Source organism: Schizosaccharomyces pombe (genome assembly GCF_000002945.2).
Source record: "Schizosaccharomyces pombe strain 972h- genome assembly, chromosome: I".
In the NCBI taxonomy this organism is placed as follows: Eukaryota; Fungi; Ascomycota; class Schizosaccharomycetes; order Schizosaccharomycetales; family Schizosaccharomycetaceae; genus Schizosaccharomyces; species Schizosaccharomyces pombe.
Genome location: NC_003424.3, coordinates 823,488 through 842,704, shown reverse-complemented (window position 1 = coordinate 842,704; position 19,217 = coordinate 823,488). Strand labels below are relative to the sequence as shown.

The following is a 19,217-nucleotide window of genomic DNA, read 5'->3' as shown; positions in this document are numbered from 1 at the left end:
ATTCTGAAAGAGCATTGAACTTTTCATTCACAATTTTTGGAGTTTGAGTAACAAAACACCGAATTTTTTGAACACACTTCAAATTTCGTCAATTCAGTAACGGTTAATTAAGGACTTTTGGATTAGCAACGAATATCGATAAATTTCGGGTTGATCGTGAACGATTGTTGACTAAATTTCACAAAAAAGTAGTTTAATCGAAAAAAAAATTTGAATGAACAAGAACGAAGAACTCGACGAAGATGAGCTATTAAAAAAATGTATCATATGTCCTCCGGTTCCCAAAGCTCTTAAAAAATATTGGAACAATCGATACAATTTATTTTCACGATTTGATGAAGGAATCTGGTTGGATTATCAGTCATGGTATAGTGTTACCCCCGAGTATGTATAATAGCATTCATGTATTAATATCAGTGATTTTGTTGTTTGCATTTGAATGGGTCTGACAAATTATAATTAGAAAAGTAGCTGTTGCTATCGCGAAGTCGGTTGTAGATTTTATACAGCCCGAGCTAATAATTGATGCCTTCTCTGGATGTGGTGGAAACACTATTCAGTTTGCCAAGTATTGCCCAGGTTCGTTTGTAATAGTTTGTTATCAACCTTACATCTGTATCATATCACTGTTTATTAACGCTTTTGTTTCAGTAATCTCAATTGAGATCGATCCTATCAAAATCGCTATGGCAAAGCATAATTTGGAAATTTATGGCATTCCTTCATCTCGAGTCACTTTCATTCAAGGAGACGTTCTTGACACTTTTAAATCTTTGCAGTTTGCTAAAGATTACAGGGTATAGATAATCTTATATATTAATTCTGTGTTTAACAATATTTTCTAGTCTCTTGTTTTTATGAGTCCTCCTTGGGGTGGACCTAGTTACTCAGGAAAAACAGTATATTCATTAAATGACCTAAACCCATATGCTTTTGATGTTCTATTTAAAGAAGCAACTAGGATATCCCCTTATGTTGCTGCATTTTTGCCAAGAAACACTGATGTAAAGGAACTTGCAGCATATGGGAGTATTCATAACAAGCCTTATATTACCAATTTTTTATTTGAAGGATATGCCAAGGCAATTTGCTGCTATTTTAATATGAAGGGTGCTATTGCGCGAAAAATTTGAAAGTTTCAACTCATTTTCACGTGAAGTTCGTCAACTATATATTTGATTTCATAAACATAAATTGATTATTAACATTTTCTACAATGAATATCGTTATAATTAGATTCATCACCAATAAACAAAAAAGGAGCGATCGACGCCCATCATGAGATGTCAAATATTCTTTATAACACTCAGTATTATTTTAGTTTTTGTCGAGCATAGTAGCCAAACCTCCTTCAGGTCTACCAAATAAGGGACATATTTTGTTGGTCTTCATGTGGCCCACTTGACCACAGTTACTACATTTGCGAGTAGTGGGTTTTCGTCCTTCTCCGTTCAAGTTGATTCCTTCTTTGGCAGCATGTCGAGCTCTTCGTCGCTCCCAATTCTTCTGACTCTTGGCAAGTTCTTGTTCAAGACGCCTTCGGTTGCGTCTATCAATTGCTTCGTCTCCAGTTGGTACGACGGCATCAAGAGCAGTTGATTGTTCGTCAATCTCACGCCTCTTCTTCAGATAGGCATGGATGACTATCGGGTCATGAATGGTTTCCTGTTTACGTTCCAAATTTCCATTTTTGTCACGATAAAGTCGAACAATTCGTAAAACTTTATCAGAAGATGGAGTTTCTTCTCTCGTAGTCTCCTCATTAGATTCAACGTAATCATCATGTATAGAATTGATGCCATATTTTTTAGCCAATTCTTCCAGATTATTTATACTTAAACCTCTTTTCTGAGCATTCCAAATCCTATTTATTTCTTCTTCATAAGCCCTTTGTTGCTTTGCAACATTATAGGCGTGAGCATTCTTAGTTTGCGGTTCTGGCTTATCGTCGGCGGTTTCGCCAGCGGGTTTGAAACCACCCTTCATGCTCGTACGAATAAAACTATAACCTTCGCCAATTCCTGTAGGGTCACCCTCACCAAACAGTGTAAGCATGGCCTTCCCTTGGGTAGCATTTATAAAGTTTCTCGTAGTAATCCAAGGCGCTAACAGTTGCTCTGCTGGTTGTTCTTCATCTTCATCATCATTGATCTCATCCATTGTTTTCCCATACCCAGCATCTTCAAGCTGCCGCACACCCACTTGCATACTCTCTAGTAAGCACACTGTTTCAGGTGAAACCATTGACCGTGTACCTGCTTCATCGGGGACAACTTCATTCGATTTTAATTTCCAGTAACCTGGACCATCACCTTTCTTTTTGTATTCCATAAATTCTTTAAGACGCTGTCTAATTTGCATCTCATTCTGATCGGAGAAGTGCTTTGATAATTGTCGAATGAACAATCCTCCATTTGGTGAACGCCTAATAAGCCGGAAAACAAGCATTTTTAATCGATTTTTACTTGCTGTGGTCACTTTACGGGAATGGGGCCCAGGCACGTCAGTAACAGGAAAAGTTTGACCACTCACGAACATATGATTAATGTTTTTTAAGTAATATTTTGAGCCATAGCTACTAGAATTCCGTATTAGAATGAAGTCAGTAGGTGGTACCTCATGCTTAAATAACGGAGCTCTAATCATTTTATTATACAAAGTGGGAGTAATTTCTCCAGGTTCAACAGATCCAAAATTCCAAAAAGGGCTCCGATCCTGAACATCTAAAACGTGGCTTTCACCAACTTCGAGCTTGGGACGTGATTCATCCTGTTCATTTTTCTTTCGATAATAATTAACGATCCTGCTGGCCATACCTGCATTGGACAGCACTGCAGGATGTTCTTCTGAGAACTCAACGAGTATTGCATGTGTGGTATCACCCATTGTTATCTCCTTAGTAGTAGGAATTAATTCTCGTTCAGACTTATGTTTATCTTTACTTCTTTTCCTTACTATTAAAGGTGAAAAGACAATAGCTGCATTAGGTTTGAACGACATGGTTGGTCGATGGTAACTTCGAACAGCACGCTTACTAAGTCTTGTTTTATAGTAAGGAAATGTGAGCTTTTCGGCAAAGGCAGCATGCTCAATTGCTAACTGGGACAAGGTATTACGAACTTTTGACTGATGATTTTGTTTTAACATCTCATAGGCAGGATCGTTGGATATATTAAACTTCCAAGCCAGGGAATTCCTTTGATGGGTGTCTGCAAAAGATCTTTGGGAATCCTCTTTCTTCGGCAATTGAGGTTGTAACAAAAGTTTGGGGTCATTTAAATTTAATACTACTTTCGAGGTACCAGTGTCTCCGTCAAAAATGTTTTCATCAAATGCAAAATCAATATCAACTAGTGATTTGTCAATAAAAAATGATGATTGATTAGTTTTGTTAACATCACTCTCATCGTAAATAATATTTTTTTCCCAATCATTAGTAGTAAAAACGGTGTTGAGATCCAAGCCGTCATTCCTCTTTCGGTTAGTGAAAGCTATTCTAAATCAAACCATACCTGTGATGTATTAGCTGTTCTTCTTCGCTTTTTTGTATGCGTAGATATTGGAGACACAACATTTCGCTTTAATGGTAAAGACTTCTTGCTATTGAATATTATTGCGTAATCTGTATCGACTTCTAACGTTAAACGACCAGGTACGCAAACTTAACATGTCAGATCAGTAAAAAAATACAACAATAATCAATTCATACCTTTTGGGGTCTTTTTCTTTGGAGGAGCAAGCTTAACAGGTTTCGGCTTAAAAAGTTCTGAAAAGTTCAACAAAACACCACGTTCAAAGGTCGGAAAAAAAGTTTTGACAATGCTCTCCCTAATTTGAGCTTCGTTTTGTAATTCTTCTGTAGTAGAAGAAACAGTTTTCGAAGGTTCGGAAGGTGGAACTAATCCCGATGGAATTGAAAAGCCTACTCCGCTGAGGACCTGACCAGCAGCCTCTTCACCCATTTCTTTAGCTAAAAGCTTTCCAAAATCTTCATCATCCTTATCCCCGGTGTAATTTACAGCTTGTTCTTCCTCTGGTAGATTATCATCACTTACATCTTCCATATCATCCATTTCATTTATGTTATTACCAAATTCCTTATGAATTGAACCCATAAAGTCAAAATCTTCATAATTTGGTCCATCCTGAGGGTTGGAATTTTCAAAACTAGAATCTAAAATTTTTGGGGACTCATTCATCCCTGGATTGTTTGTATCTCCTAAAAGAGAATTTATTACAGACATGTCTGTACCATTTTGCTTAAATAAATCTGTCAGGTCCTACATTCGTTAGTTTAAGATTATAGATTTCAAAATACCTACATTTCCATCATTGTATCCAGATTTCGTATTTTCATTTTCAACTATAAGACCATCAAAAGACATAATATATTTCAAAATTTATGTATGGCCTCACTAAGCCGTTATATATGATATTAATCGACTTGTGGCGAAATGGGTGTTGGCTAAGGGATACTTTTCGTCTGCCGATGAATATAGACTCAGGTAACATTAGCTTACTGATGAATCTTGGGTGACAGAATTAAATTCATATAATAATATATATCTATTAACTATTAAATCCTCGATAATTTCGTTTATTAATTGGAAAGACTCATGAAAATAATTAGGCTTGGCGCTCACTGTACATTAATCAATAGTTTAATGTCTCGAAAAAATAAAGAACCGCAGACTTGTTTAATTAAATCAATAAATAAATGCTAGTGGGTGAGTTAAGAGGAGGACCTATGCAAGTTGGGGGTTTTGCTGTGTTGATACATTATCCATAAAGAAGACAAAGGTAAAGTCATAACAACAATTACAAAAATGTAGACGGCACGTAAATCAGATGTGTAGTTCGAAATAAGTGTTAAAGAAATATGGCTAAATAACACACCGGTTTGTGATATCAAAGCGTAGAGGGCAAAGAATCTAGTTTCTTTTCCAGATGGCACTAGTTGAGCGTATACGGACCTACAATAACTATGCGCACCTCCTAAGAAAAAGCCAAAGAATAAAGTAGCCCGGAAAACGTCAGCTGATGTTCGTATTCCAGCATTTTCAAATCCAGGAATGTAACCCAAAAGGCCATATAAAGGAGCCATCGGCAAGAGGATGGAAATAATCATTACTACTTGTAACGAGTTCAGTTGAAAATACTCAGTAAGATAGGGTATAATTACGGTGCCTAACAATGCGAAAGAAGATATTCCCATTCCTAGCAAAGTCAGCTGAAAGTTAGAGAGATTCAACCTTGCTTTTCCAAAAATAACGGCAGAAGAAAGAGAAGTTTGAATTCCACAATTAATGAAGAGTCGTGAAAATAGGAATAGCCTAATCGAAGAAATACTCATTGCATGCTTGAATGAATGATACGACTCTTTCACACTATTATAAAGTAGTGTCAGGATAGCATCACTTGAGTGATTTTCCACAGGTAGTGTAACAATGGTACAAAGGGGGGTTGAAAGTATAAGCCACCAACATGAACACACTGTAACAGTTATTGGCAAGATTATTGGATTGTTATTAGTTTTGTACAAAATGGGAGTAAAAATAATCTGAAAGAGAATAGCAGCGCCGAAGAAGCTACCGAAGCCAACGCTTGATAATCGAGCAGCGATTTTAGCCTTGTGTTCATCTTCCACATCTGCAGGAGGAGCGGATTCATTAAGTATTAGGCTGTGTTCAAGCAAATAGGGCTCTTCTTCACTAGAATCAATGGTGGTATTTGTTATGTAGCTATCTAGGTCATCTGTTTCATCCTGAAGAGCGGATTCCAATGTTATAGGTCCTCTCGTGATAGGGTAGAATCTCAAAAAAATAGGGAGAAAGCTGTCATAGCAGGATTGAGATATAATAAAGTTCAAGTCGACCAGAATCAAAAACACTATTTTTCCCAAAAGAAAACTCGAGGGACTCCACGAAAGTATAATACCACTAATAGAACCTATGATAACGCATGAAAACAAGATGTATCTTCTGTTATTTCCATAATCGCAAATAACACCCAAGCTAACCATCATAGCCATCTGTAAAAAAGTTGAAATAGCTGATGCAGCGAATACAATAGAACTAACATCAATCCATAGCGGACCAACTATATTCAAAGAGCAAGGTTCTTCTGGATATAAAGAACAAGGAATTGTGTGATCTGTTCTTAAAAAACCATGATCATGGGCATTTTTCATAACAATTAAAGGAACATACACCCCCATACTTATAATTGCAGTAGGACCTGCCCCAACTGCATAAAGAATCCAGCTCAGAACATGCCAAACTGTAGTGGAAAACTTCTTGTGAAGTTGTATTGGAGAATTCATATTGATAGCTCAATCGTCAAAAACTATGGAAATACAAATTACTGAAGATAATATGAAAACATAAATTTTGAAAGGGAATGAGAAAAGAAAAGTAAACTGTTGTAGTTATCTTAAAATTGTGGTTGGTGTAGCGGATTTATTAGCTACGCAATAGGGACATAACTGCTCGGGGGGAGACCAAACAATGCATGGACAAAACAAACAAAATAGATACAATCATGGCTGCTTCTAAAAAATTTTTAAGCGATCAACTAAATAATTATTGTATCATTTAATAATAGCTATAAAGCCTACTTTCTAACGTATTATAGACAATGTTTAAATGAACGCACATGTACAATAAACGAACCATAAATTAACAGGAATAAATTAACGATAATTTTGCTTAACCATGGGATGTATGAATGATGTGTTGGCACTTTTAGAAGTTTTTCGAGAGTCTTTTTGTGAAGTCGAATACTTTCTTTTTCGACTATAACTTGTACTACCACGCTTATGGCGATATGATTTAGAGGGTCGAGTATATGATGTTGATTTACGCTTAGGAACTGAGCCAGTTTGCGTTAAAGATTGAGAATTCATAAAATTTAAAATGTCTTTCCGTTGACCATCCACTTCTTCATCCCCTTCTTCAATAGGACTAGAAGGTTCGTAAACACTGTCGCTATCATCAGAAAACCCTTGCTCATGGTCTAAACTTAGAGCATTGGTGTCAATCGGGTAATCAGTATCCAGAGATTGCAGAGAAGGGTCAAGCTCTGTTCCCTCGAGATTTTGTTCTTTCTCGTCAATGAATTTTTGAATCACTTGTAAAAATTTAGGCCCTAAATTTACAGCTTTTTCATTACTTACACCGTGTATTTCCTTTAATTCCTTTACATTCCTGGGAAGCTTTTTGGCCATACTTAGTAATACGGAATCTGTGAAATACGAAGACACTCTGCTGTCATCTATGGCCATTAAGTTGCTTCTTAAAAGTTTAAGGTCTTTTAGACAGCGAGTCATAACATCTATCTCATATTCGCTCATAAATTTCTGTCCTGAAAGCTCTTCTAAGTCAATCTTGTTTCTTGAGTGAATTAATGAGGGTTTCACCGGTGGCATTTGAGAATCATAAATTTCATCTACTTCACGTGTTCCAATGGAACAATCAACAGATGCAGTAGTAGATTTCAACTGATATTCTCGAAGAGCAGGCAGCGTTTTACTACGTGAAAGTGAGCGACTAGACGTGTCCGGCTTTGAAGATGACTCTTTGACATCCAAAATTATCCTGCGTTTGCCAGCAAGTACAGAATTAATGATTGTTTGTCTGCCGGGAACAACGTAAGCTGAGACAAATCCTCGACGGTTTGCCTCAACTTTCTCAACAAATACACCTTCAGAAACGAGATGATGAAATAAACGTTCACTATCTCCACGATTTAAAAGCTTACCCACTCCTGCGCCTTCCAAACGGTCCCATCCATTCTCCACAATTTTGGCACTTTTACTGCCTCGAAAAATATCCATCAATTGAAGAAGAGTTGCTTTCCCAGAAATACTTTTCAATAACTTAATTGCTTGCAGTGAAAATTCGGTCATATCCTGTTTAATGTATGTTGCTTCTTCGCAGCAAATGTCGCATCCTTTTCTGCAGTGCACTTTATCAAAGTTTTCACCGAAATAAGCAAGGACTTGCTTTCTCCTGCAGTCAGTTTTGTTTTCGCAAAACTGAATAACTTGTCTAAGCATTTGACGCTGTCTTTCTTTAGTCTCAGCATCTCCGTCTCCGCTCATTATCAGCTTTTGAAATGTAACGTGGTCCTTATAGCTATAAAACATAATACAATGCGCAGGTTTTCCATCACGACCAGCGCGCCCAGTTTCTTGATAATAGCCTTCCAAGGATTTCGGAAAACTGTGGTGGATTACAAAGCGAACGTCGCCTTTGTCAACTCCCATACCAAATGCAATTGTTGCGACAATTATTTTATAGCTACCAGATTGCCATTCATTCTGAATTCTCTGCCTTTCAACTTTTTCAAGACCAGCGTGATAATGCCATGCTTTCAAACCATAGTCATTTCGAAGTTTGGCTGCCACTTGTTCGCAACTAGTTCTAGATAAGCAATAAATAATACCAGATTCGTGAAGATGACCGTTGCTAATGAAGCGATATAACTCGGTGTAAAGATCTTTTTTGGGCTTGATTTCGTAAAAAAGATTAGGTCTATTAAAACTAGACTTTAATTCCAAGCAGTTCTCCATTCTCAAGGTGTTAATGATATCTTTTTTGACAATTTCATTTGCAGTGGCTGTCAACGCCATAAAAGGAATACCTTGGTATCGATCTCTGAGTAAGCCCAATTGCTTATAATCTGGTCGAAAATCATGGCCCCAGTGACTGACGCAGTGAGCTTCGTCAATCACAATTCTAGCCAAAAGTTTCCTTTCATATAAGCTTTTTAATACCCTTGTAATCGCCCCATTACTAGCTAATCCCTCAGGCGTTACATAAAGGAGCTTTACCAACACGTTTTTAGCCATAAGAAACGAAATGACCTGTCTTCTTTCATCAGCAGGCTGCTCACCACTAAGCGGTAGCGAAGGTATATTTAGTTTTCTTAAGTGATCAAGTTGATCTTGCATTAAAGAAAGAAGAGGAGATATAACGAGTGTGACTCCTCGCGATGCTCCGCCTTCGATAACTGCAGGAAGCTGGTAACATAAACTTTTACCTCCTCCAGTAGGCATCAAAATGAATACATCTTTACCAGAAAGCGTTCCATTAATTGCTTCAAGTTGGTTTTTACGAAATCCTTTCAGATGAAACTTATGTTTCAAGCAACCTAAGACTTCTTTTGACCAAGGATACGAAAGCATGGGATCATCTAAAGATGGCATCAAAACTTTATGGTTTTTATCCTTCATTTCACCAAGTAACGGCCTATCAAGCGAACTGGATTGAAGAAGTGAAGCATTGGAAACTGCAGCTTTACTGGCTTTCAAAGCTTGGTTTAAAGGTCTATTTTCAATATCATCTTCTTCATCATCGATCACAACAACATCACTTGAGGCACCTGACTCATCATTAATCGGATCCGTTGTATTAAAGGTAAAATCGGCATCGTCGATGTCGAATTCATCAAATTCAGCAATATCAGAATTGCGAATATTACTTTGCAAAGGAGAGACAACTGCTTCCGAATGAAAAGGAGTGGCTGTTATTTTATCATTTGCAACAAGATGTGAATTAACATATGGCCGAGTGCTATTTTCTTTCACGGTAGACTCCGGAATTATTGTAGAAGGGAATGGCACCTGTTGGGTAATCGAGGAAGGAGGAGTAAAAAAAGTTTTAGCATTAGGAACCGTACCATTATTTCCATTATTATTATTACTATTATTGTTGTTGGACAGCACTTCAAGTACTGAAGAAATTTTTTGAGATAAAATATCCCGCTTAGGAATCCACTCTTTGAATCGCGAAGAAAAAGGATATCTTTCCATAACCTCTATAATTCTATCACTGATTTCACTCTTTTCATCACGTAATATATCCAGATATTGCAATAAATTTTGATGAGGCCATGTACTAAAATCAATTGAAATTTGTGACGAGACACTGCTAGGTGTAGGCGAAGCGGAATCCCTCTTCTCTATAGCATTATTATCATTATTATTATTAGTGTTGTTGTTATTCAAACGAGGGAATGGTAAGTTATTAGATAGCTCTTTTGGTTTGATAGGGATTTCGATGGATACCGAAGTTGCAGAAATTGGATTTTCGCTGACGATTGGGTTAGGTTTAGAGGTATTGCTGATACTTGCAACTTTTGAAGCACTACTAACGTGAATCCTATTTTCAACGTCGTTATCTTTGATAAATCTGGAAGGATCATGTATTTTGTTTAGGGAACGAGGGACGTTTGAGCTAGATGTTGAGTGCGAAACGGTAGTATCAGCAGTATTAACGGCCAATGGTTGGCAACTTTGAAAAACCTCCATCTCAGCTGCTCTTAACATTTCTTCATCCACATCATCAAAATCTTCTTCGCTTTCAGAAGCTGGAACTGCAATTTTTTTGATTGGTTTCAGGATATTGGGTCCTTCAACATCTTTCCATTTTAAATTATTCAATGAAGAGCTTTGATGCTCTTCTGTTAAATCAATAGCATAACCATCATCAAAGTCATCAAACACGTTCTTGCTCTTATGAGGTATTGAATCCTTTACCACGATATCAGAAGAAGATACTTTAACTTTTACGAAGTCCAATGTTTTAATGGGGCTAGTGACATTTTCGATTTTTTGAGGGCTTTCACGAAAAAACCAATCTAGATGACGATTAAGGTTTGTTTTCGTTACTGTCATATTCCAATTCCAACAGCCGCAATTAAGGAGTTCTCATCCAAGCATTGTTCTGTTGAAATGCAAAACTAAAATCACAAATTGCGAGTTGCTGAAGACTAGAAATAAAAGCGACTGCGCGACTTACAAATTTCATTTACCGAGTAGTATTGATTCTATTTCGCTAGACCGCACTACCTTAATGGAATGGTAAACAGCAAGATATATGCTGAGGAATTCAAAAACATTAGCACTTTTTTATTTTAATTAGCCAGAAATTGGATGTTTAATGTTCTATTTTGTAACAATTTTAGCTGTCAAAATAAATGGTGCATTAAGTTAGCTAGCTTTTTAAAAACATAATAAATAACGAATTTACCAAGTGCATCCGTATACTTTTAATGCTCCACCCTCACCTGTGCTTTCGAGGTATACAGCAAAAGAATTTCTTGCAAACAACAAGCGACGCACCTCGTCGGCAATAGGTTATTTTTTATGTGGTTTTACTAGGTTGGGGGAATTTTTGGTTTTGTTTAATAAGTTAGGTAAAAATGGTAAAAGTCAGTGGAAAATTGAGAAATGGCGGTTCAATTACAAAACAAAACTTAACTGATGGGTTGGTTGGGGGCCAACGGATTAAAGCTCCAAATAAAAAAAAGAACAGGAAAGCTTCGAAAAACACAACAAAAAAATCAACAGTTTCGGTTGTAAACTTTTTAGAACAAGATACAGATTTTGGAGCGAACGAGGTAGTCGGTTCAGACAATAGTTCACCTGAAAAACGATCTGAAAACTCGCCTTCAAAAAGAAAAGATATCTTGGAACAAAGGAAAAACTTACCAATTTGGGAGGCACATGATACTTTGTGCCAGCAAATTCAAGACAATCGAGTTATTGTGGTAGTCGGAGAGACTGGCTCAGGAAAATCTACTCAGATTCCGCAATTCCTAAACGAATGTCCTTATGCCCAAGAAGGATGTGTTGCTATAACTCAGCCAAGACGTGTTGCTGCTGTCAATTTGGCCAAGCGCGTAGCTGCGGAACAAGGCTGTCGTTTAGGTGAACAGGTGGGTTATTCAATTAGGTTTGATGATACTACCAGTAAAAAAACAAGGATAAAATACTTAACAGATGGTATGCTTTTGCGGGAGCTTATTAATGATCCAATACTTTCTCAATACCACACGTTGATTCTTGACGAAGCTCATGAACGCACGTTAATGACTGACATGCTACTTGGCTTTGTCAAAAAAATTATTAAAAAGAGACCTGCATTGAGGGTAATCATCATGAGTGCTACTTTAAATGCGGAAAGGTTTTCCGAGTTTTTTGATGGCGCCGAGATTTGTTACATTAGTGGCCGCCAGTACCCTGTGCAAATTCACTATACTTACACTCCTGAACCCGACTATCTTGATGCTTGCTTACGTACAATTTTCCAACTTCATACTAAGTTGCCTCCTGGCGATATTCTAGTTTTTTTAACTGGCCAGGATGAGATTGAGGCATTGGAAGCGTTAATTAAAAGTTATTCTAAACAGTTACCATCCAATCTTCCACAAATTCAAGCTTGTCCATTGTTTGCCAGCCTTCCACAGGAGCAACAGCTTCAAGTGTTCTTGCCTGCTTTAGCTAATCATAGAAAGGTTGTATTGTCTACTAATATTGCTGAAACTTCTGTTACAATATCCGGAATCCGTTATGTTATTGATACGGGCTTGGCGAAAATTAAACAATTTAATAGTAAGCTTGGCCTCGAAAGTTTAACTGTTCAGCCTATCTCCCAATCAGCTGCTATGCAACGTTCTGGACGTGCTGGTCGTGAAGCTGCTGGTCAATGTTATAGGATTTATACCGAAGCTGATTTTGATAAACTTCCTAAGGAGACTATTCCCGAAATTAAGCGCATAGACCTTTCTCAGGCTGTCCTTACCTTAAAGGCTCGCGGCCAAAACGATGTAATAAATTTCCATTATATGGATCCACCTTCCAAAGAAGGTCTGCTTCGTGCTTTGGAACATCTCTATTCGATAGGTGCATTAGATGACAATGGTCATATTAATGATTTGGGTTATCAAATGTCTTTAATTCCCCTTCTTCCTTCATTAGCACGGGCAGTACTTGCTGCACGAGAGCATAATTGCTTATCCGAAGTAATAGACGTAGTTTCATGTCTTTCTACGGATTCCATGTTTCTATTCCCTCAAGAAAAGCGAGACGAAGCCATTGAGGCTAGACTTAAATTTTTGCATTCTGAAGGGGATCTTCTTACTTGTTTAAATGCATTGAGGCAATATCTGGAATCCAGTCACGATTCACGCAAGCAATGGTGCTCTCAAAACTTTATCAATCGACGTGCTTTAAAAACTATTTTGGATATTCGTAAGCAATTACGCGAGCATTGTTTAAAGGATGGGTGGGAGCTTAATTCTTCTCCCGAAGTCAACTCCGAAAATCTCCTTCTCTCTTTCTTGTCAGGGTACATTACAAATACAGCTTTACTACATCCTGACGGTTCTTATCGAACTATTATAGGCAATCAGGTAAGTTTTCTCTTTAATGACATACAAATACATGTTGCATGTATATGTAATTAATCCTGCCAAACCTTTCTAATCCAAATTAGACCATTTCAATTCACCCCTCTTCTTCCTTGTTCGGAAAGAAAGTTGAGGCAATAATGTACCACGAATTGGTAAGTGTCATTGTTTCAAATTTTTTTTAATCTAATCATTCAGGTATTTACTACGAAATCTTATGTTCGTGGAGTTAGTTCTATTCGGAGTAACTGGCTTAATGCGGTTGCTCCTCACTACCTTGCCCGCCGGTCCACTTAACATTTCAGTTGCTTAAAAAAATAAAAAAAGCGCATATATTAAGTCACTACATTTTAGTAAATCTGGAAACTACAATATTTTAATTTTTTTGAGGGAATAGTTTTTTATGGTTTGCGATTGGTAATTTTCTTTAATATTCTTCCATGTCTCTGAATTTTCTAAGACATCTATGTGCATGTATATACTTTTTTTTCTCACGTTGCCTGTCGTTAATTCTATTAAGACTCATGAAAGATTGGCAATGATTTACAACCTTGGGATCAAATTATTATTTCGTTCCCTTTCTGGGCTTTCCTCACAAAATGCTTGAAATGTCAAGTCTATGTTTGTTTCCTTGATTTCTTATAATACGTTTACTAAAAAAAGTCCGACAATCTCTTTGTTCATAATTGCACGTGTATTTTTGACAGAAGGTGGAAATATAATTTTTGTATAGTTACCTAAGTTACGCAAATATACTTGTATATTAAAGTCTTTTAATATACTAAGATACTGTTGTAAAAGCTTCACTTATTTGTTTTCTCCGACGATGGAAAAATCATTGTTTTTAAGCAATTTCAATTCAGCCGTGAGCAGCTTTCAACCAATAATTACCTCCATGCTTTCATTTCAGTACTTCAATCCAACACGTATTAATGAGTCTTTTTTTTAGTAACGATACTCGATAATACACTTTGTGAGATTTATGTCGCCGTGTTGTTAACAACAGTATAGAAATTTTTTTACATTGCTTACTACTGTATGTCTTATTTTGTTAATCTATTTACGATAATAAACATGATATAGAACATTACTACTTACAGTAAAACATCAACAGTTACTACTCAGAAATAGAGCTCAATTCTCAGTTCATTATGAACCAAGTTCTTAATGATATTTTCTTTGAAAGTCACCTTGTACAAGAATATTTCAAATGCATATTACGCTTTTATTCCTGTAACATTATAGAGATCGGATGGAAAACTTGCTGCAACATAACGAATCCTTAAAATTAAATTACTGAATGCGTAGCTTAATGTATTTAAATGATTATTAGCACATTAATATAAGTAACACAAAATGTAGTTGACGTTAAGTATGTTAGTGTAGCTGTAGACAGCAACTTTAAGTCTTTAAGCTGCTAATTATTTAGAAAACGAAATTCTGTGTCAGAAATTTCAAGCATTCGTACAACTTCTGCAAGAGTGAGAAAAAAGAAGAGGATGAATCCACAAGAGAAAATAATTTGCTCAAGCAATGGGTTGGAATTGTCGCTCGACGAGTATTCCCGATATGGACGTCAAATGCTGCTTTCTGAGATAGGTCTTCCAGGTATGTTAAGTACTTTCAGAAGTTATCAAATTTTTTAAAACTCTTAATCCAGTTCAATATTGAATTTAAGAGCTTCTTTCAAGATGGACATATTAATAATTGAAACATTTTTATGTTAACTTACCGAAATGTTATAATGAAAGCTTATTGATTAGAATAATCTAAATTTGATAATCTAGTCTTCGGAGTCTGCTACTTTTTTAAATCAGTTTTCTAACCAATAGGTCAATTATCTCTTAAAAGGTCTTCAGTTCTGGTAATTGGAGCAGGCGGCCTTGGATGTCCTGCCATGCAATATTTAGTCGCTGCAGGAATTGGAACTTTAGGGATCATGGATGGAGATGTTGTTGACAAAAGCAATTTGCATCGTCAAATCATTCATTCTACTAGTAAACAAGGAATGCACAAAGCTATATCTGCAAAGCAATTTTTAGAAGAGTATGTGAAATTATTTTGTGTACAATTGTTTTTCTAACGCTTAGTCTTAACCCTAATGTAATTATTAATACTTACTTGGAATTTGCGAGTGCTTCAAATCTGTTTAGTATAATCGAACAGTATGATGTGGTTTTGGATTGCACGGATAATCAGTATACAAGGTATTTAATTTCGGACACTTGCGTTCTTCTAGGCAGGCCATTGGTTTCCGCTTCAGCCTTAAAATTAGAAGGACAATTATGTATTTACAATTATTGTAATGGTCCCTGTTATCGTTGTATGTTCCCAAATCCCACACCAGTTGTTGCGAGTTGTGCTAAATCTGGTATCCTTGGTCCAGTTGTTGGCACGATGGGGACGATGCAAGCTTTAGAAACGGTAAAACTGATTTTGCATATAAATGGAATAAAAAAAGATCAGTTCGATCCATATATGCTCCTTTTTCATGCATTCAAAGTCCCTCAATGGAAGCATATTCGCATCCGCCCACGCCAACAAAGCTGCAAGGCCTGTGGTCCGAACAAAATGCTTAGTCGAGAATTTATGGAATCTTCTCCCAAAGAATACACTACCATTTGTGATTATGTTCCTACGTTATCTAAACAATTAGCTCCTATCAGAAGGATTTCTGCGCTGGATTTAAAAAATTTAATTGAAACATCACCTCATATTACTTTCCTAGATGTTCGTGAGCCAGTACAATTTGGAATATGCCGTCTTCCTTTATTTAAAAATATTCCCTTAAGTGAAGTCGACTCACTGCAAAATTTATCCGGAAAAGTCTGTGTTATTTGCCGCAGTGGAAACACTTCACAAACAGCAGTTAGAAAACTTCAAGAACTAAATCCCCAAGCTGACATATTTGACGTTGTCGCTGGACTAAAAGGTTGGTCTACTGAAGTCGACCCAAATTTCCCACTGTATTGAAATTAAAAATTACTTTAGTATTTTTAATACTAATGATATTGTACTTTATTATAACATTTTCATTACAATGGAATTTACTCAGGGCTTATAACTTTAAGTGCAAAATGTAGCAGCCCAAATTGTTCATCTTACAAAACAGTCGAAAGGTAATCAGCCAAAAAGCTTTTATTGAATAAAAAGCAGCTATGCGATTTGAATAAAAAACTAAACTAAATAAAAAACGAAAATAAATATGAATAAACGAAAAGTGTTGGGAACGATGGATGTAGGGTGACGGTATTAAATAAGAACATGACTTAAAAACAATATTAAGCGGTGTTCAAATCAATTAAAGGCAATTCTTCGTTGCTTAGATCGAAGCCCGGATGAACATAGGAGCCAGAACTTTCTGAGTTACGGCTTTCTGATTCTGATGAGAGCGTGTTACTTTGATGTGTTCGAATGTAATAAAGTGAGACAAACTGCATTGAACTTCTTATCATTGTTGAGAAGTTGTAAGCAGATATTACTGTGAAACAAAGAAGAGGGAAGATTACCGTGCTGAGCCAGTATGCCTTCCGTAAACTCATCAATCCCATCATGGTTAATTGCATAATTACACAACCAAAAATCATTCGTAGAAAAATGGTACTCCATAATTCACCAGTTGAATGCTGTGGATGTTCCATTTGATATATGAGCTCGTACTTGTATACCAGAAACCCTATAATAAAATATATTAAACCAAACACCAAAATAAGAGGAGAAATTATGCTATAGCATAAACATATAAGCATTATAAACATGGGCTGGGGCAGAAATATGCCTACGCTAAAAGAATCGGGCGTTTCGAATTTTTTAGAAGCAATAGAATATGGCACAAAGGATCGACGTACAAAATATGATGACAGTTTTCCAAGCTGTATCAATTTCAAAGGGAACATTCCAATACCTTGCAAAACTATTAAATCGATAAAAAATTGAGCTTGATGTGGTAACCTGTTGGCAAGGAAATGCGCAAAACTGGTGGTATCTTTTGCTAACTCCCAAATTGAAGTTGAACCAGCAATAACATAGACTAGAAAAAAGTTTACAAAGAGATAAGCATAATTCTTACCAACAGCGTAAATTTCCTCTTCAGCGCGAGAGCTCAGGCCTTGCATAGACGATAACCATCGAAAAAGAAATGGTGAAATGCTGATGAATAGTGAATAAACCAACGTTGGAAGGAAAGTGCGCAACAAAGAATTTAAAAAAGGGAGATCTTCAATCATACGACCAAGTTCCGGCCAGAGTCTTCGAATTGTATCTAAGTTAATAAATACGGCAATGGCTCCCACAGGAACAGTCCATAGCAAGATTATCATAAATGTAACGAGAGTTATGAACCAACCTTGAAAAAACTTATGCCATCTACCGATATAGGTATTATGCCACTGAATATCATTTGCTGCAGGTGCCAGTTCAATATGCAAACCCATCAATGATTTGCTGTCAATATGAGTTTGGGCTACAATTTGCGCAGTCGCCATAGATTCAAACGTTATAAACGCCTGACCTGTGGTAGGATAATCAAAAGAACGAGCATTTTCAATCTGTTGGCTTATTTTATAAAGCTTAGCCGAATAAAAATCGATTGCGTCAATCTTTTGACCAAAAATACCAAAAAAATGAGTTTTTATTAACGGATGGCATTGATGATGTTGCCAAGGAACCTCCAAAAGTTGTTCTGGTGTTGATTCAAGTTCTGCTCTGTTTGGACTAAGATAATTCGAAGGAGGTAAAGTGGAAATTCCAAGCTTTTTGCAGTTACTTAAATAGATAGACCAATATTTTTCTAATTTCTTGACGTATTTACTTTTTTTAGACAGTAATATATCCATGTATGAGTAATTTCGGCATATACTTAAACTGTCTATAGAACCCACATCTAATTTATCAAAATATGCTTTTAAATTTTCCGTTGAACAAAGTTCATTAGGTAAACCAGATATAAAAACGGTTCTGTCCGTCAATCTATTTTGACGAGCCAGATATGATTGACGAATGTCAGCAATCGATTTTGTTGAGGAAAAAAGAACATAAAGAAGAAAAATGGAAATAAAGTAAGTAAAAAGAACGTAAAGATAGAGAAATCCATCACCAGGCTGTGGAAGACCTGGTATATCAGATAAATTACCAATTGGATTAAATAAAGAAGGTCCTAACACACCAACATTTAACTCACTACCATTAGCAATAATAGGAGATTGTACAATTGACTTCTTGACAAGTGGACTTGAGAAGAAATATTCAGATTTGGCAGGCATCGACAAAGTAATATTCCCGAATGCATCTCCACGAAAATGCTTATTGACGGGCATAATAATCAAAACGCCAAGCAGGGAAGCAAAAGAAAGGAATTTTATACCCATTTTAAAAAACAATAAAAAAACGTAGCCGTCCAAACCAGCACAATTTTGCACTACATCATCAGGGATGTTTACTAAATCCATTAACCATTTGTAGTACGATGAAGAAAGTGTAGGTAAATTGAGACCTTCAATGGTAGTTCTAGGGGCATATAGTACTTTCCATCTTTTACGAAAGAAGCAAAAGAATACGCATGCAGAGGCTCCAAGTAAAAAGGCGAGCCAAAATTGAGTTCTTAAATCGCTCGATGGATCTGTTTTCAGCGATGAATCTCGAATCTGTAGGAATTAACACCCGCAGATCGAAGATTCAAACAACGTTAGCAATTTTGTTACAAATGAGGGAAGGATAGGTATACTTACTTTTTCTAGGATCACTGTCGAAAATACCATATCCATTGAAAGCCATTATTGCAAAGTAGCAAACTTAAGGGTCCTTTCGTCAAATTATCGAGGAATGAATGAACGATCGTTTCAGAAAATCGAGAACAAGAAAAATCTGATCTATCCAAGTATTATATGCATGTAAAAAGTAACGGAAAAAGGAAATTATCAAAAGATACACTATTGAAATATGTTATGATAGTTTTTCATGAACGAAAATCTTTAAAATATGAATGTATGTAGAGGAGGGATAGTAGAACGATACTCATCCAATAC

At 36.4% G+C, this 19,217-nt stretch overlaps 7 protein-coding genes and 6 long non-coding RNA genes across 13 annotated transcripts; 7 read left to right on the top strand and 6 right to left on the bottom strand.

Moving 5' to 3' along the window:
* The first annotated feature begins 79 nt into the window (after nucleotides 1-79).
* tgs1 (RNA methyltransferase Tgs1) lies at nucleotides 80-1,234 on the top strand. The gene is made up of 4 exons (NM_001018493.4): nucleotides 80-384; nucleotides 464-579; nucleotides 652-797; nucleotides 846-1,234. The coding sequence occupies exons 1-4, from the start codon at nucleotides 215-217 to the stop codon at nucleotides 1,131-1,133; spliced, it is 720 nt and encodes a 239-aa protein (NP_593095.3). The 5' UTR covers nucleotides 80-214; the 3' UTR covers nucleotides 1,134-1,234.
* taf1 (transcription factor TFIID complex, histone acetyltransferase subunit Taf111) lies at nucleotides 1,143-4,467 on the bottom strand. The gene is made up of 4 exons (NM_001018492.3): nucleotides 4,323-4,467; nucleotides 3,710-4,280; nucleotides 3,513-3,661; nucleotides 1,143-3,474 (listed from the first exon to the last, which is right to left on the bottom strand). Exons 1-4 carry the CDS (start codon nucleotides 4,383-4,385, stop codon nucleotides 1,318-1,320), a joined length of 2,940 nt encoding a protein of 979 aa, NP_593094.1. The 5' UTR covers nucleotides 4,386-4,467; the 3' UTR covers nucleotides 1,143-1,317.
* Nucleotides 3,695-4,324, top strand: SPOM_SPNCRNA.2367. Its single transcript, NR_191735.1, has one exon. It is a non-coding gene; the product is annotated as a non-coding RNA (long non-coding RNA).
* Nucleotides 4,449-6,429, bottom strand: atg22 (vacuolar amino acid transmembrane transporter Atg22). Its single transcript, NM_001018491.3, has one exon. It carries the CDS (start codon nucleotides 6,320-6,322, stop codon nucleotides 4,733-4,735), a length of 1,590 nt encoding a protein of 529 aa, NP_593093.1. The 5' UTR covers nucleotides 6,323-6,429; the 3' UTR covers nucleotides 4,449-4,732.
* Nucleotides 5,443-6,398, top strand: SPOM_SPNCRNA.691. The gene has a single exon (NR_151059.1). It is a non-coding gene; the product is annotated as a non-coding RNA (long non-coding RNA).
* Nucleotides 6,430-6,610: 181 nt separating the features above from the next.
* On the bottom strand, nucleotides 6,611-10,768 carry rqh1 (RecQ type DNA helicase Rqh1). Its single transcript, NM_001018490.3, has one exon. It carries the CDS (start codon nucleotides 10,676-10,678, stop codon nucleotides 6,692-6,694), a length of 3,987 nt encoding a protein of 1,328 aa, NP_593092.1. The 5' UTR covers nucleotides 10,679-10,768; the 3' UTR covers nucleotides 6,611-6,691.
* Nucleotides 10,769-11,041: 273 nt separating this feature from the next.
* Nucleotides 11,042-13,471, bottom strand: SPOM_SPNCRNA.690. Its single transcript, NR_151058.1, has one exon. It is a non-coding gene; the product is annotated as a non-coding RNA (long non-coding RNA).
* prh1 (ATP-dependent RNA helicase Prh1) lies at nucleotides 11,115-14,384 on the top strand. The gene is made up of 3 exons (NM_001018489.3): nucleotides 11,115-13,197; nucleotides 13,281-13,349; nucleotides 13,393-14,384. Exons 1-3 carry the CDS (start codon nucleotides 11,206-11,208, stop codon nucleotides 13,489-13,491), a joined length of 2,160 nt encoding a protein of 719 aa, NP_593091.1. The 5' UTR covers nucleotides 11,115-11,205; the 3' UTR covers nucleotides 13,492-14,384.
* A 115-nt stretch (nucleotides 14,385-14,499) lies between these two features.
* On the bottom strand, nucleotides 14,500-16,126 carry SPOM_SPNCRNA.689. The gene has a single exon (NR_151056.1). It is a non-coding gene; the product is annotated as a non-coding RNA (long non-coding RNA).
* On the top strand, nucleotides 14,592-16,392 carry uba42 (thiosulfate sulfurtransferase). Its single transcript, NM_001018488.3, has 3 exons — nucleotides 14,592-14,802; nucleotides 15,027-15,240; nucleotides 15,285-16,392. Exons 1-3 carry the CDS (start codon nucleotides 14,694-14,696, stop codon nucleotides 16,165-16,167), a joined length of 1,206 nt encoding a protein of 401 aa, NP_593090.1. The 5' UTR covers nucleotides 14,592-14,693; the 3' UTR covers nucleotides 16,168-16,392.
* On the bottom strand, nucleotides 16,306-19,182 carry SPOM_SPAC2G11.09 (Ca(2+) transporter). The gene is made up of 2 exons (NM_001018487.3): nucleotides 18,921-19,182; nucleotides 16,306-18,811 (listed from the first exon to the last, which is right to left on the bottom strand). Exons 1-2 carry the CDS (start codon nucleotides 18,964-18,966, stop codon nucleotides 16,476-16,478), a joined length of 2,382 nt encoding a protein of 793 aa, NP_593089.2. The 5' UTR covers nucleotides 18,967-19,182; the 3' UTR covers nucleotides 16,306-16,475.
* On the top strand, nucleotides 16,907-17,469 carry SPOM_SPNCRNA.2366. The gene has a single exon (NR_191734.1). It is a non-coding gene; the product is annotated as a non-coding RNA (long non-coding RNA).
* On the top strand, nucleotides 17,682-17,952 carry SPOM_SPNCRNA.2365. Its single transcript, NR_191733.1, has one exon. It is a non-coding gene; the product is annotated as a non-coding RNA (long non-coding RNA).
* Nucleotides 19,183-19,217: the final 35 nt, after the last annotated feature.